The sequence below is a fragment of the Thermobia domestica genome, chromosome 3 (genome assembly GCF_964235325.1).
Source record: "Thermobia domestica chromosome 3, izTheDome1.hap1.1, whole genome shotgun sequence".
In the NCBI taxonomy this organism is placed as follows: domain Eukaryota; kingdom Metazoa; phylum Arthropoda; class Insecta; order Zygentoma; family Lepismatidae; genus Thermobia; species Thermobia domestica.
Genome location: NC_137456.1, coordinates 158630106 through 158648111, shown reverse-complemented (window position 1 = coordinate 158648111; position 18006 = coordinate 158630106). Strand labels below are relative to the sequence as shown.

The 18006-nt window shown below is 38.2% G+C and overlaps 1 protein-coding gene across 3 annotated transcripts; it reads right to left on the bottom strand.

The window, feature by feature from the left end:
- Positions 1 to 212: 212 nt before the first annotated feature.
- Positions 213 to 11355, bottom strand: LOC145680836 (uncharacterized). Of its 3 annotated transcripts, none has more exons than XM_081751940.1 (4): positions 10907 to 11355; positions 4406 to 4577; positions 2629 to 2725; positions 213 to 342 (listed from the first exon to the last, which is right to left on the bottom strand). In XM_081751940.1, exons 1-4 carry the CDS (start codon positions 10946 to 10948, stop codon positions 297 to 299), a joined length of 357 nt encoding a protein of 118 aa, XP_081608066.1. In that variant the 5' UTR covers positions 10949 to 11355; the 3' UTR covers positions 213 to 296. The 3 variants fall into 3 exon arrangements, with proteins under 3 accessions (XP_081608066.1, XP_081608067.1, XP_081608068.1); XM_081751941.1 differs by lacking the exon at positions 10907 to 11355 and adding an exon at positions 10569 to 10813; XM_081751942.1 differs by lacking the exon at positions 10907 to 11355 and adding an exon at positions 5812 to 6229.
- Between the last annotated feature and the right edge of the window lie 6651 nt (positions 11356 to 18006).

Sequence of the window (18006 nt, the reverse complement as noted above, 5' to 3'; positions counted from 1 at the left end):
CATAGTATGATTTCATCAAAAGCCATCATGGAGCTATTTCAGATTTAAAATATATGCTTGATAAAGCAAAGTGGCCTCAACTCAATCACAAGTGAAATTAGATTTTAAACAAAATCCAAGTGCAAAAATGTTTATATATTCTATTAACCGTAACTTGGTGCAACTCCGCTGTAATTTTATGGAAATAGTAGGTATTACAACATTGATAACAACTGATTATATATATATCTATACATTTATTTCTTATTAAATATAAAAAGTAATCTACAAGATGGTTGTAGTTTTTTTTCTTTCTTTTAATTTACTTTCTCCGATAAATCCTTGGCCTCAGTCCTCTGCATCCTGTAAAGAGAAGTTTTAAAAGTAATACAGTAAGTGCAGACACTAAATCAATCTATTTAAACTAAATCACAGTCATATTCTTAGCATAGTTTGAGATTAAGAATTTAAATATGGTCCATCCAAATTATACATGCCATACCATTTTCTCCAGAAACAAAGCTAAAGACTACCATTTAAGCTCAATAAATCACCACCATCAGCATCTCTGAAATAAGATTTCTTATTGTATTGAATCAATTCCAGTAAGAGTATTTAAATTAACAATTTGAAAACGAGGCTGGCTTTTTATCGACAGGTGGCAATCCTGTGCAAACGTGTGTTGAAAACACTGGTAGAACATCTCATGAGTAAATGGTACTAAATGCACTGACCTTGAATGACATTGACAAGTGTGGGTTTAAGTACACGTAAAACTGAGTTATTACAACAGGAGTAAATGTATGAGCATGCTTGTTCACCCCGTGCTCATTCGTACGGACAGTGAAGGATGAGAATAAACTCAAGACTGGATGCAGTAAGAACTATGAGAAGTGAATTTGGTAGAGAAATTGAGGTGAATGTTCAAGGATGATCGAAACACTACACTTCGAATGCCTTCTGAAAAGTTCAAAATGAAGACGAAAGCTGTGAGGCAACGCATAACGAAGAAAAATCTAGCACAAATGGAAGTTTTATGTTACCTAAGCTACGGGAAGTGGGTTGAAAGTAAGAAACAATATTCAGAGAAGCAAGCAAGATGAAAAAGATTTATTTTTGTGGCATGAACAACCAATAAAAACGTTGCCTTTTCCATATTATCAATTGTATATAACTGGCTGATCTCTACCACGTTATGCAAGATAGGCAGAAGTATATACAGTAGTGCACTCTGTATTCCTCTCTGCGAGCGGCCGAGGATGGTTTAGAGTATGAAATGCAAATAAGTTACGTACCTGCCCTTGAAATTATATTCATTTTCATACAAATTAAACGTTATAGGGGTTCAGATCCGACGGACTTCCTGTCAGTGCGCCCCTGACTTATATGACTCACAGTGAAACAAATTTATAAATCTTATTGCTATCAAGTACAATGGCATTATTAATAAATTTTTTTAGATATTCATATTTCAAGTCATGTTACTAGATACTGAGACACTGGAAGACTAAGTACTGCTTAAATTTTAACCCAAAATATGCAAAAACACAGTGGCAAATTTGTGTAAGAAAAAAAGATCCTATATCCTAGATAAGCGATCGGCAAAATCCATATTCTCTGTCTGCGTGCCTGTAAATCGAATAGTGCAATGACGGGACATCGGATTATCCTCCTTCCTAACTCAGCGTTGCAATCCTGACGTAAAGGTTTCTTCTTTTTTTCAACTAATATAATGTACATTTTGAATTTAAACAATACTAGTAAGATTCTTAAGAAACATTTCTTTTACTATCAATGAGTCAATTTCTTTTTATCATCAGGTGGTACAGTGTTCCACATAAATATCGCAACTCTATAGTAGTACAATACTTTAATTTATGCATTTGAAATCAATATTTCGCTGGTTACCTGCCTATCAGGCGTTAGTTTAAGGTTAGATTGATTATGCAGCAACCTGCAGAACATTGATTTCAAATGTATTGCATAAGATAAAATCTTAAAACTGTAGTCGAGTTTCGATATTTATATTGAACACTGTACAAGACGTAAAAAAAAAAAAATGAAATGTTCCTCTCTTTTCCGTCGATATTAACCTTTAAAAAAAAAAGAAAAAGTTTGTTTGTGTCATATAAGTCTACAAATTTCTAATAGTTTGTAAAATACATAATCGTTCTCGCAGAATAAGAAAAAAGTCTTAAAGATCATGAAATCTCAAACACCCCCGAATCGCCCAGTTTTGTTCTAGTGTCCCCTTTGAAAATGAGAACGCCGCTGGAGAGCGTTAATATACACGTTGAGAATAGGTGCGTATAAATTATAGAGAATAAAGTTGAAAGAATGACTGCGTCAAAGGTTTTTTTTTTCTGCTTATAAATTACCTACGAGAGCAAACACATTTTATACTCCGTTAGCTACTCGCACATATTTCAAGGTAAAAGCACAGTTCCGCACCTCCTTGCCCGCTAGGTCCCAAGTATGCAAAAATGTCCGCCCTGTTGCCGACTTCTGATGTAGATTATAGTGACAATTTAAAGCTTGGAGACCACTTGTTAACCGTTCTTATTTTGAAAACTGCTGCAAAATTGCATGTAAATATTAAAATAAAGGCTTACGAATACATGAAAACCAAACATCAGAGGTGATACGTACCTTCGTGACCTCCTTGTTTTGGCGTGGTGCAGCCAATCACTTATCGCTTCCCTGATTTGCTCCTCCGAACACTCAGGATATAATTTCTTTGCAGATGCTAGAAAAAAATGTACATATGACTATGTTGATATATATGAAATTATACATTCATTAGTAAACTTAAATCCTAAAATAAGAACATCAAAAGTGAGAAAGAGAAACCCTAACAACAATTTTGGTATGCAATCCTTTTCCGTCTGAATGATACCTTGGTAATGAGATATTTGCTGTATTTACGAGAGTATAATACTTCACGCAATTTTTATACGGAACAGATAAAGAAAAACTATTTCGCATACAGCATACAGAGAAGTTTATGCTCCGATTTCCCCCCCCTCCCACTGCCTCTCTGTATTGAAGATTGCTGAAATTGTCATTCCCAGCAGTGAGTCACTCACCACACCAATGACTCCCCTCTCAATCTAATTGACATTTTTATCATTTGCAGCAATTGTCAGTGACTTTTTAAGTAAATAAAAAAGTGCAGTCATTACAAAGCATATACGACGTATGATATTTTCGTCTTACAAGTTTAAATAATGTGGGGAGAGGATTGGAAATATTTTGTGTGATCTGGAATTGAACCAACGGCCATGTTTCACATGCCTTTCAAAATTATTGTTTATAATGAGAATCATTGTTTTAAGGTAATAAAATTTGGAACAATTCAGCGGTATAATTGAGTAAATATAGTAGAATTTTATGGCTTCTACTAACGCCAGAAAAAGAACCTATCAAATTAAAAATTCCTCACTTATTGAAATAATTAAACATAACTGTACTCATCTCACTTTTCTTCTGTTTGTTTTGTTTTTGGTGGGGTCTGTGTTACTACAAACACTCAACTTACATTCTATTGCAAAACAGTATATTTTATATCAAAGAACAATTTGTTACTCAAAAAGAAACAATATACAGGGTGCTTCAGGAGGAAAGGTCAATAATTTGAGAGGCGGTCAGATTTGTCGACTACAACAATCAAGTTTACATAAACATATACGTTTTAAACCTTTGTTTCAGATATATCACTACATGAAGTTTAATGCATGGTGACAAGGGTACACTGCAATTATGTTGAAATGCGTACTGTGATACTATAAGACACGAGAATGGTAACTAATGTAAAGAGGACTGAGGAGGATACTACAGGATTAACACTACTCATAATTGGCACCAATGGTCCGCGGAAAACCAACATGCTTCATGCGAACAGTTACCAGATGGAACTTTTGTGTTGACAGTGCACCATACCTTCATCTTTTGCAAAATACTTTCCCTCCGTATTTGGAGGATAGTATTCTTTCTACGCATCATGTGATACCAAATGGACGGTGAACCGTTTTCACTCGACTATCACCCAGTGCCTTCACGCAAAATACTAGTCGTTGGATTGGATGTTTTGGGCTAGTCTAATGGCCACCTAGGCACCTGTTCTAACACCCTTGGGCTACTGTATGGGTGGTTGAAAGAAAAGGTGTACAGTGTTGGTAAATAACAGCGGGAACATAAAATTAATGAAACTGTTTCAACGTAACTCCAATGTACACATTTCCTTGTCCACATGTACCAAATTCATATAGTAATATCCCTGAAACAAAGTTTATATGGACTTCTTGTTCTGGACATGCTTGAGCACAACCTAATTATTGCCCTTTCCCAATAAACACCCTATAAACTATCAAGCATTGAAGACAATGCGATCACGATTAAAAAAAAAAAATGCACAAAAAAATCTTACCAACAATAAACTTGTAGGTTTGTGTCTCCACAAACGACAGCTTCCTCACACAATTTATTCCCGACTTTCCTGTGAGGCTATACAGCTCAGCAACTTCATCCACCACGACACGACGAAGAATATTCTGTGCTAGTTGTTTTGGAGTTTTTCCACCACTCGCCAACATTTGAAACTGAAAGTAACATTGTATCGATTGTGCTGTGTTAATGCAGCGAAAAAATTTCATGCATATAAATAATATTTTTCAATATTTAGTTAATGTTAGAGCAAATAATCACCATAAATTATTTCTTGTGATTAAGTTATCTGCCAAGGTTACATATCTTTTATATGATGTGAAATGTGGTGGCAAAAATAAATCAGCAAATCTGATGAAAACTAGGATCCAATTTGGATAGATTAATACATCTTACTTTTAAACAATCAATGTTATTGGTAGTTTTTTTTTTCAATGTTACTTTCGTTTGTTTGCTGAAGAAACCAACCTAGGAAATGCATTACATTTTTTGCCAACTCCACTGTTTTTACTTCATAGAGCATGTGGAGGAATGTAGTACTATCCGAGTTCCCATGATCGCTAAAGAAGATAATTCTTTAATGTGTGACTTTTTGAATGTGTCTTAATTCTGCAAATTTGATAAAATTATACATATACATAGTCAATATACACATACATTCTTAGTTGTTGAAAACTTTTTACACAATTTAACTTATAGAAAAAAACATGCATACGGATGAAACGTATTTAATAACTTCAAAATGTCAACTCTTACGACAATTTAGTATTCAGCACCAATGTTGTAAATGTCAAGTTTTTGTCTTACACATGAATATAGAAGCGAACAGTCAATATAAAAGTGAGCAGAAAGTGAAGTTTAATTTCAGAGCACAATAAGATAAATAACAGACACTCAATATTCTATTATTACAATGAAATAGTGAGAGTAGCAATATAAAAAGTATCATACAAACATCCCTTTCAAATTAATACAATTGCCATGACTTCAGAAAAATATGTATTTCGTAAATTCACAACCTTACTCATGCAAAGCGACGAATTTTTTTTTTTTTTTTTTTTAATTTAATAAGTTAGAACACTGAAATAGAAGATTGACGGACTGTGCCATCAGTACTACTTTTAGTTGTTTATATTCACAATGAGGAGTATTAATGGTGCTATCTAGTAGGAAAAAAAAATAACAATGGTAAATCTCATACAGGATGTACGCGAATCTGAACCTATAAAGTGGAGATAATCTATGTATCTCCGGAAAACTTAGGTCAAAGTTAGATCAAATTCAGTCACCAAAAATCGGGAGCATTCTGCTAGGGAGCGCTACATAACTAATTTCTGTGAAAACAATTTATTTTCTGAAATGTTATAAAGTCTATAAATGTCTACTCACGTAATATTGTCTTGGTTGCTCATTATAGGTAACTATTTCAGACTCCTGGATTTTTCACCTTTGTGCTCTAGAAAAGATACAACAGAGCTTCTAACAACATTGAGGATTTTCATTGACTTTCAATGGAAATCTTGAAGTTCCAGAAAGTTCTCGTCAGGACGTTTTCCGTGACCTTTTCAGGACGTTTTTACGAAACACTTTTATTTCCAGGGTTTCCAGGACGCGTGTGGACCTTGCATATTATGTACAGCAATATTGGAAGACGTTGGGATATGTTGGTGAATACCAACACACCTTAATGCCGAAACAATACTGCTGCACACACTGCTGAAAGAAAATGCTAACACAGCTTGCGTTACAAGAGTCTGGAGCACGGTAAGGTTCCTCAGCTAAGCTTCATTGAGGAAGAATAAGCACATAGGAAACAGAAAAAAAAATGAACAGAGGAGGATAGTAAAGAGCAAATTTTTTTAAAAAAAGTAATAGTGAGGATTAGTGACTTGTCCCTTAAAAAATGCTATGACTTATTTAGCATATTGCTAATATGTAGCAACTTAAATCATCACTGGAACTGTCTTTGGCTTGTATTTTTAATAATGCAATCACTAAAAATATAGGAAATATAGGAGAAGATTAAAATATAGGACAAATATACACACATTTCCAAACAAATAAGAAAAAATAGGAAAAAGAGGACAGCTGGGAGCCCTGCATAACATCACTTAGGAACTAGTGTGTGCCTTATTCAAATATCCATGTTTCAGAATCGTGCGGCATTTGCGCATTAAAGCTTAGAGAGGCATTTCGGAAATGCTCCGGAAATTTGAAGTACTAATCAACTGCCTCTACAGAAATTGATGCGCAAATGCCGCACGATTCTGAAACGTGGATATTTGGATAGGACACATACTAGTTCCTATGTGACGCTTTGACCCGACCACGATTGGTCCCATAGTACTGGAGCCATGGATCCTTAAAGTTAATTTTCTCACGTTTTCGGTAGTGTAACACCTAACAGTTGTACAACGTATTTAGCGCCATACTAATATATATAAATTAACTGGCCCGTGTGGACAAATAATAAATATCTCATGGCATTTGTCGTATACATAATTAAAAACTTCCTATTAGTTTCCAAAAATAGCGGAAAAATTATAGTATGTAGATACGACCTAGTTTCCCACATTTAAGAAAATGAAAGTATTATGAAAGAAAACACTTCAATTTTTACCATATCTTTCTTACATATTACTACACAGTTATTTCGCGTCAAATCACATTTGTAATATGCTCAAATTTAAATTTTGTGTGTTCTCAAAACAAGTTTTAAAGTCAAATCTAGCACACACAATCCATTTACATTATTGTGGACAATTTAGTTTCAATTCACTATTTGGGAGGCGCGGTGGCTCAGTGGTAGAGCGTTCACCTCTGGTGCTTGGGGTCCCGGGTTCGATCCCAGCCCCCGCCAAGTGAGCTTTGTGGTGGACAAACACCGTGCTCGTGGGTTTTCTCGGGGTACTCCCACTTTCTTCATTCCACCATTTTACTCATCTCTCATTATCACCGTCTCCTTTAGCCTAACCGGCATAACCGTGGGACGTAAAACTCAAAGATTTCATTTCATTTTTTCAATTCACTATTTACAAAGATTCATAAGTGACTATGAAAAATTTAATAGCAGTGAAGGAAAAAATATCCTAACTAGATAACACTCATAAATCATTCAAACTCAGCTCTTTTTTGATAAGATTGTGCTTTTTCTCGTACTACTTTATTTTTTGTAAGAATCTACATAACGGGTTAAAGACATGACTGAACAGAGCTTTGATTTTTTTGTGAAGTGCAAATTTCGTGCATTATTACAGAGAGAGAGAGAGAGAGAAAATGACAATAGCATAACAGACAACAGGGCGCAAAATTTCAAAGTCAGACTCACTTGCCAATACAAAAATGATGGTCGCCAGTATCTCTCACGTACAAATTATGAGAGGTCCCCCTCCCATGGTCCTTGGTTTGACAAAGAGATTGCATTCGGGCATAAAATTTGAAACCAAGTTATCTATTCTAGGCACTGGGCTATCCCCCAGCTGTTCTAGCTTCAAAGACATCCAAGAGAAATTGTCCATTTGGACACGAAACCGGGGTTAACTGGTCACAAATGTGATTGCCGACTCACTCACGAAGGACTCTTGATAAAAATACGTTGTACTGATCTTTACATAAGCTTGCTTGTTAATAGCTATAATTGTCAAGAGTAGGGATGGCCAGAACCGGTTCCTGTTGGAACAGTTTTTCGGGTCTGAACGGATCCGGTTCTAGAAGATCCGGTTCAACAACCGGTTTTTCGGATCCAGGTCCGGAACCGGTTCTTCGGATCCAGGTCTGTAACCGGTTCTGGAACTGGGTTTTCGGATCCAGGTATGGAACCGAAACTTTGTGACGATCCCTACACTAAACACGAGCTGCTGGAAGGCTGTGAACAGTGTGCTAGATGAAATGGTGGAAGCGACAGGCAGGCACCCAGGTGGCGGCCGCTTGTCTCATTTAGCTAAATTAACTGGGTAACTGGCAAACTTAATGGTTAAACAGGCAAATTGGCCAACTCATTTGGCTAAACACTCACTGGTGGACCAAAATAAAAACAAAAAACACTGGTGGACCAAAATAAAAACAAAAAAAACTGGTGGACCAAAATTTTTTTCTGGGGGCACAAGAGAGTTTGGGCGGGGAGAGCACAAGCGCATGGTCCTCTTTGCAGTGTTTTGAAGGTGAAATTTGTGGCTCCTTTACGGGTCTTTGGGGGCTTTCGGATCCAAGTCTGAAACCGGTTCCTAAGAACCGGTTCTGAAACCGGAACTTTGTGGCCATCCCTAGTCAAGAGTCATTTCAGAAGGACTAAAAGACAAACAGTTACACAAGTAAAAACATTATACAGAATTATATATATAAATCGGGAAACTCCATTGGGAAAATCCTGTTATTTAAATGTATTTGTGTGTAAAATTTGAAGGTCAACATATCATAATCACTAGGCTAAAACTGAGGTATTAAATTAAAAATTGGGTATGTAGATATTCAATAAAATTAAAACAAAGTGAAATCCAAGCTGATGTTGGAAGCTACGTAGGCAGTTGATAAATTTTGCCAATTTCTATCAATATGTTTAAGCAGCCTTGGCTTCTTTATAAAACAAGTAGAAATATATAACTTGGTTTCATTTCGTATGTTTAGGCTTAAATTCCTTATGAAATACCAACGTTATCACGGAGAAGACTTTCGCTTAAAGAGACACCTCGAATTGCTACTTGCTTTACACCTGAAAGATGGACCGAGAATTGAACACGGGACCCCTCGATTAAAAGGTGAAAAGTAGATAAACGTAATGCGGATGGTTTGATATGTGGAAACGTCACCATAAAGTTCACACGATTTAAACATTTTTCTTTTTTTTTTTCTTGTTTAAACCATTTTTTTTTTCTGAAAAACCAGCTGGTTTAAACCAACCTTGCCTCGCAGAGTTATCTTTTGCGAAGTAAGTCACAGTGGAGATGTTACATGTGAGACCTACAGTAAAGAGTTGCCCTTAAGCTATATCCTGAATCAATTCGATCTATATTCAGATATCCTTTTTAAATATTGCATGTTGCAGTAAGGTCTTCAAAAAAATGCTTGTATGGGTTCACTCGAGCAGGCGGTTCTACCGAAAACAAAATTTATAGGTAAAATACGATGTGAAACACTTTTCGTAAAAGAAGCAGAGTGTAAATATAAGTAATTTCTGTCAGTGGATATCATATTGAAATACATTTTCAATGGTAGTGAACGTATTCTACATGTAACTATTTACTGAAGCGGAAGAATACAAGAATGCGAAGAAGGTGAAAATAAACTGCGGGAAAGTTCCGTTCGTGTTAGCAATGGACGACTGCGATAGATATAATGTAAGCATACGATTAGAGAGCGTCGATACGTGTGATAAAGAGCGTCGTATTATAGTTTTTCAAGCGTCATGGTAAGTGTAGAAAAGTAAAAATTCAGAGCATACGAATTTCTCCTCGCAGCAGACCATTTGTACGCGGGAAAGCAGTGAAGCCATTTTGAAATTAAGAATTACTACTATTATATAAGTGCTTTTGAAGGTAAAAATTATTGCAGATATTTAATGTATGTTTTCACTATCCTCGTTTATGCGTATGCCCTTGTTGCTGACCCGCCTGCTCCCTACGAACGCACCCCTTTGATCCGCTCGGGCCTCCTGCTGCGCTCCTGCCCTGATTCGGTTAGATAGCATTCGTGCTTTTTAGTGGCCACCTAGACAAGTTGGTTCGTGGTTTATGCATTAGCTCCTCATTTAGTGCATGTTCTGCAAAAAGAAACCGGAAAATGCAATAAATGCGTGTAAATTTCATAGAACCGTTTGCTCGAGTAATGCCTTTATACCTTTCTTAAAAGATGGCTCAAGAAAAATACATGCATACGATCAGGTTCTATTTTAACGGCAATTTTCTTGATTACTGGTCCCTTCCCATTGAGCAGTAATAAAGACAGAAAACAACGTGCCCTGCGGGGTTCTAACCCGCCTTCACTCGCTAACGCTCGCTCGGCAATACTGTATAAGTTAAATGCATAAACTTAGTACAGAAAGAAACCTACCCAGCTACTAATCTATATGGGGGACCAGTAATCTAGAACCTTCCCTATTTTAACTATTACCCCTAATTCCCATTCTGGATTTGGTAATGATACTAGCATACCTTGATTTGATTGTAAATTATCTCGGAGGTTCTGCCGTTGGAACACTACCTCCTTTCAAATGTAGGGTTATGTATGCATAATTTATTTCATGTTAAAAGGACTACGTGATAATGACTCTTGCAGATCTTTCTTTAAAGAGATGCAAATCATGACAGTGCCTTCAATGTATATCTATAGCTTCAATGTCCCCTCCAAAAACATAAAATGTCAACTAATAAATACTGCTTGAGAAGAACAGGATGCATGTGTATACGGCAACATTAACACCAGTTTTATTATTTAAACGGGTGCTTTATTAAATTTTACAAATTACAGTAAAATTAAGTTCATCACTCACCTGATTATAATATAATGTTGAATTCTTCGCCTTCAACAACATTGGACAAACACCACCACACCACAGCTCGTACCCGACCACACAAATAAGTCTATCTATCTATGCATCTCCCTTGCGGGAGATTTTAAAATTAAAGTCACAGCACTAAGGCCAAGTTGACTGTTTCACTAAAATTGTCTTAAATCTTCTTGTTGTTATTATAATTGTAAAAAGATGGCCCGTTCCAAAATGGACGAATTGGCCTGTTTCAGATAGTTCTGTTTCCACACTAGTTTGTTATTGAAAAAGGAAGGCAGAAGCGTAGAACATACAAAAAATTATGTAAAACACTATAAAAATTGTAATGCACTATATTATGTCCAGAATGGAAATTGTTGTTAATAATTAAATTGAAATAATTAAAGAGCATGACGCTCTATGATGTAAAACATTCTACGCCATCTTGCCAACCCCCCACACAAATAAGCGCGCCGTGCATGGCTAATACACAGCTCCAACCAGTGCGCATGCGTGATTCGAAATAAAAATTAAATTAATAACGAATAGAGAAAAATAATATTTTACTTCCAAACAATAATAATCTTATTAAGATTATTATATTTACATATCTTTTTGTATGTATATAATCAGACACATGTCTATTCGGTTCTCACGTCATTTATTACATCAAAGCGAACACTGCACATTTTTTATGCTACTGAGAGAGCCTATTTATAGCGTGTCGATTTATCTGATTGAATATTTATTCCAATGTACTTAAGCCTTCGAAAAATGCAGGTTACATTATATTGTTTATTTAGAATGAGTAATATAATAATTTTTAAAAAATTGAACTTTCAATTAAAAATACTATAGCCATATTTAATGTAAATATTAGCAGAATGAAACTAAATAAGCTTACACTTGCACGGTATTACGAATGTGTCATACACATGTGCAGTAGCTGTGCAAATGCACATGTGCACACAACGGCTTAAGCACGGGTTATATAAATGTGTACTGCATCCACGCAAATGCACATGTGTACATAACGGCTTAAGCACAGGTTATATAAATGTGTGCTTCATCCATGCTAATGCACATGTGCACATGCACTTCTTACTCACGGGTTATGTGCGTGTGCATCATCCACACAACTGCATATGTGCACATAACGGCTTAAGCACGAGATATACAAATCTGAGCTTCATCCATGATAATGCACATGTGCACGTGCACTTCTTAATCACGGGTTATGTACGTGTGCCTCATCTATGCAAATGCACATGTGCATATAACGGCTTAATGACGGGATATATAAATGCGTTTTTCATACATGCTAGTGCACATGTGCACGTGCACTTATTAACCACTGGTTATGTACGTGTGCCTATTCTACGGAAATGCACATATGCACGAAACGGCTTAAACACGGGTTATATAAATGTGTGCTTCATCCATGCAAGTGAACATGTACACATACATAACTTAGTCACATGTTATGTGCGTGCGCTTCATCTACGCAAATGCACATGTGCATATCACGGCTTATGCACGGGTTATATAAATGTGTGTTTCATCCATGGTAATGCACATGTGCACATGCACTTCTCAATCACGGGTTATGTACGTGTGCATCATCCACACAATGCATATGTGCATATAACGGCTTAAGCACGTGATATACAAATCTGTGCTTCATCCATGATAATGCACATGTGCACGTGCACTTCTTAATCACGGGTTATGTACGTATGCCTCATCTACACAAATGCACATGTGCATATAACGGCTTAATGACGGGTTATATAAATGCGTTTTTCATCCATGCTAGTGCACATGTGCACGTGCACTTCTTAACCACTGGTTATGTACGTGTGCCTATTCTACGGAAATGCACATATGCACGAAACGGCTTAAACACGGGTTATATAAATGTGTGCTTCATCCATGCAAGTGAACATGTACACATACATAACTTAGTCACATGTTATGTGCGTGCGCTTCATCTACGCAAATGCACATGTGCATATCACGGCTTATTCACGGGTTATATAAATGTGTGTTTCATCCATGCTAATGCACATGTGCACATGCACTTCTCAATCACGGGTTATGTGCGTGTGCATCATCCACACAACTGCATATGTGCATATAACGGCTTAAGCACGTGATATACACATCTGTGCTTCATCCATGATAATGCACATGTGCACGTGCACTTCTTAATCACGGGTTATCTACGTATGCCTCATCTATACAAATGCACATGTGCATATAACGGCTTAAGGACGGGTTATATAAATGTTCGTTTCATCCATGCGAATGCATATTTGCACATGCACTTCTTAATCACGGGTTATGTGCGTGTGCTTCATCTAAGCAAACGCACATGTGCACATAGCGGCTTAAGCAGTGTTATATAAATGTGTGCTTCATCCATGCTAATGCACTTGTGCACATGCACTTCTTAATCACTGGTTATGTACGTGTGCCTCATCCACGCAAATGCACTTATGCACATAACGGCTTACGCACGTGTTATATTAATGCGTTTTACATCCATGCTAATGCACATGTGCACGTGCACTTCTTAATCACGGGTTATGTGCGTGTGCTTCATCTACGCAAACGCACATGTGCCAATAGCGGCTTTAGCACGGGTTATATAAATGTGCGTTTCATCCATGCGAATGCATATGTGCACATGCACTTCTTAATCACGGGTTATGTGCGTGTGCTTCATCCACGCAAATGCACATGTGCACATAACTGCTTAAGCACGTCTTATATAAATGCGTTTTAAATCCATGCAAATGCACATGTGCACGTGCACTTCTTAATCACGGGATATGTGCGTGTGTTTCATCTACGCAAATGCATATGTGCACATAGCGGCTTAGGTACGGGTGATATAAATGTGTGCTTCATCCATGCAAGTGCACATGTGCACGTGCACTTCTTAATCACTGGTTATGCGCGTGTGTCTATTCTACGCAAATGCACATATGCACGAAACAGCTTAAGCACGGGTTATATACATGTGTGCTTCATCCATGCAATTGCACATGTGCACATGCATGACTTAGTCACGGATTATGTGCGTGTGCTTCATCGACGCAAATGCACATGTGCATATCACGGCTTATGCACGGGTTATATAAATGTGCGTTTCATCCATGCGAATGCATATGTGCACATGCACTTCTTAATCACGGGTTATGTGCGTGTGCTTCATCCACGCAAATGCACATGTGCACATAACTGCTTAAGCACGTCTTATATAAATGCGTTTTAAATCCATGCAAATGCACATGTGCACGTGCACTTCTTAATCACGGGATATGTGCGTGTGTTTCATCTACGCAAATGCATATGTGCACATAGCGGCTTAGGTACGGGTGATATAAATGTGTGCTTCATCCATGCAAGTGCACATGTGCACGTGCACTTCTTAATCACTGGTTATGCGCGTGTGTCTATTCTACGCAAATGCACATATGCACGAAACAGCTTAAGCACGGGTTATATACATGTGTGCTTCATCCATGCAATTGCACATGTGCACATGCATGACTTAGTCACGGATTATGTGCGTGTGCTTCATCGACGCAAATGCACATGTGCATATCACGGCTTATGCACGGGTTATATAAATGTGTGTTTCATCCATGCTAATGCACATGTGCACGTGCACTTCTTAATCACGGGTTATGTGCGTGTGTTTCATCTACGCAAATGCACATGTGTACATAACGGCTTAAGCACGGGTTATGTAAGTGTGTGCTTTATCCATGCAAGTGCACATGTGTACATGCACTTGTTAATCACTGGTTATGTACGTGTGCCTATTCTACACAAATGCACATATGCACGAAACAGCTTAAGCACGGGTTATATACATGTGTGCTTCATCCATGCAATTGCACATGTGCACATGCATGACTTAGTCACGGATTATGTGCGTGTGCTTCATCCACGCAAATGCACATGTGCATATCACGGCTTATGCACGGGTTATATAAATGTGTGTTTCATCCATGCTAATGCACATGTGCACGTGCACTTCTTAATCACGGGTTATGTGCGTGTGTTTCATCTACGCACATGCACATGTGTACATAACGGCTTAAGCACGGGTTATGTAAGTGTGTGCTTTATCCATGCAAGTGCACATGTGTACATGCACTTGTTAATCACTGGTTATGTACGTGTGCCTATTCTACACAAATGCACACGTGCATATAGCGGCTTAAGCGCGTGTTATATAATGTTTTTCATCCATGGAAATGCACATGTGCACGTGCACTTCTTAATCACGGGTTATGTACGTGTGCAGCATCCACAGAAATGCACATGTGCATATAACGGCTTAGGCACGGATTATATAAATGTGTGTTTCATCCATGCAAGTGCACATGTGCACATGCACGACTTAATCACGGGTTATGTGGGTGTGTTTCATCTACGCAAATGTACATGTGCACATAACGGCTTAAGCACGGGTTATATAAATGTGTGTTTCATCCATGCAGGTGCACATGTATACATGCACGACTTAATCACGGGTTATGTGCGTGTGCTTCATCCACGCAAATGCACATGTGTGTTTGCCCGGGTTCTGTATGTGTGCTTCATCCACGCAAATTCACATGTACGGCTTAAGCACGGGTTATGTATGTATGCATCATCCACACAAATGAACATGTGCATATGTACGGCTTATGCATGGAAAGTGCACATGTGCCGTACAGGTACGTGTTGTCTGGGATAGTTCCAAAACTTCCGCAACAATTTTTTATAGAGAGTACTTCAAATTATATGTCCGTAACCAAATTGCCTGTACAAAAATTGTTGTGTGAGTACCTTAGGATTCTGAAACATGTATTTTTGGATAGAACACATATTAGTTCCTAAGTAAAATCTTGATCTGACTACGGTAGCTCCCATAGTTTTGGACGTATGGGCCTTTAAAGTTTATTTTTTCATTTTCTCGGCACCTATAACTCCGAAAGGAAGCATTTGTGCACCCAGGTTGGTCTATACTTTTCGTCTTATTTTGGTGTCAGGAATCACCTCCCAAACGTTGTCGGTGTTGTTTTGAAACACCCTGTATATATACACTATGTGATCAAAAGTACCCGGACACCTACAAAAACATACGTCTTTCATATTAGATGCATTGTGCTGCCACCTACTGCCAGGTACTCATTATCAGCGACCTCGGTAGTCATTAGACATAGTGAGAAAGCAGAATACGGCACTCCGCGCAACTCACGGACTTCGAACGTGGTCAGGTGATTGGGTGTCACTTGTGTCGGAAGTTTGTACGCGAGATTTCCACAATCCTAAACAACCCTAGATCCACTGTGTCTGATGTGATAGTGAAGTGGTAACGTGAAGGGACACGTACAGCAGAAAAGCGTACAGGCCGACCTCGTCTGTTGACTGACAGAGACCGCCGACAGTTGATTGGGGTCGTAAAGTGTAATAGGCAGACATCTATCCAGACCATCACACAGGAATTCCAAACTGCATCAGAATCCACTTCAAGTACTATGACACTTAGGCGTGAGGTGAGAAAACTTGGATTTCATGGTCGAGCGGCTGCTCATAAGCCACACATCACGCAGGTAAATGCCAAACGACGCCTCGTTTGGTGTAAGGAGCGTAAACATTGAATGATTGAACAGTGGAAAAACGTTGTGTGGAGTGACGAATCACGATACACAATGTGGTGATCCGATGACAGGGTGTGGGTATGGCGAATGCGCGGTGAGCGTGTGTGTCAGCGTGTGTAGTGCCAACAGTAAAATTCGGAGGTGGTGGTGTGGTCGTGTTTTTCTTGGAGGGGGCTCGCACCCCTTGTTGTTTTGCGTGGCACTCTCACAGCGCACGCCTACATTGATGTTATAAGCACCTTCTTGCTTCCCACTGTTGAAGAGCAATTCGGGGATGGCGATTGCATCTTTCAACACGTTCGAGCGCCTGTTCATACTGCACGGCCTGTGGCGGAGTGGTTACACGACCATAACATCCCTGTAATGTACAGAGTTCTGACTTGAGTCCTATATAACACCTTTGGGATGTTTAGGAACGCCGACTTCATGCCAGCTGCCAGGCCTCACCGATCTACATCGATACCTCTCCTCAGTTCAGCACTCTGTGAAGAATGGGCTGCCATTCCCCAAGAAACCTTCCAGCACCTGATTGAAATTATGTCTGCGAGAGTGGAAGCTGTCATCAAGGCCAACACCATATTGAATTCCAGCAGTAGCAATGGAGGGCGCCACGAACTTGTAAGTCATTTTCAGCAAGGTATCCGGATACTTTTGATCATATATTGTATATGGAAGCTTATAAGTGGGATTTCACTACTGATACTTTTCCTACACCTTTAATGCACTTGGGGAATTAGCACTGTGGGAGAGACATCGGGATGATCCCACGAAGTAGTAAGCTTGCTGCTCAAGAAAATCCTGAGAGTCGACGTTAGTGTTCTGCATAAGTATATAGACAGTCACCAAAAATGGAATGAGAATGTTGGAGGGCGCGTTTATAACTAAGACACACTAGGTATGTGAACCTGGGATTCACTGATTGGGGCTAGCCATAACTAGGTCCTTGACTGGCTAATGACGTATGCCCCTTAGCATAACATTATACTCGATGCAACGTACGTATTTGCTGCTCACAGTTAGGGACTAAGACTCTTCGAACTCAGAGGTCCGAGATACGAGCTACTGATCGGCTGATCAATCTTGGCAGTTCATTCCAAAACACACTCAGGTTAAATCATCTGTATGTACACTCATGTCCAAAATTATTGTCGCATGTTTATAAATGTTTTCGTAGTAATATAACTTGATAACGAATTCGCAGGGTATTTCTTATAATGTTAGTATGCATGTAATTGGCAAAGACATGTATGTGGCAAATTTCATGTGAAAAGAGCAGTAAATAAGAACAATAAAACGAAAATGAAACTTTTTTGTCCATTTGGCAACATTTTGTTTTACTCATTCTAATTTTCGTATTTATAATTATTTTCCTATAAAATTTACCACAAATATACATTTCCCCCATTATACACCTAGTATCAGTATTAAAAGTACCCTGCA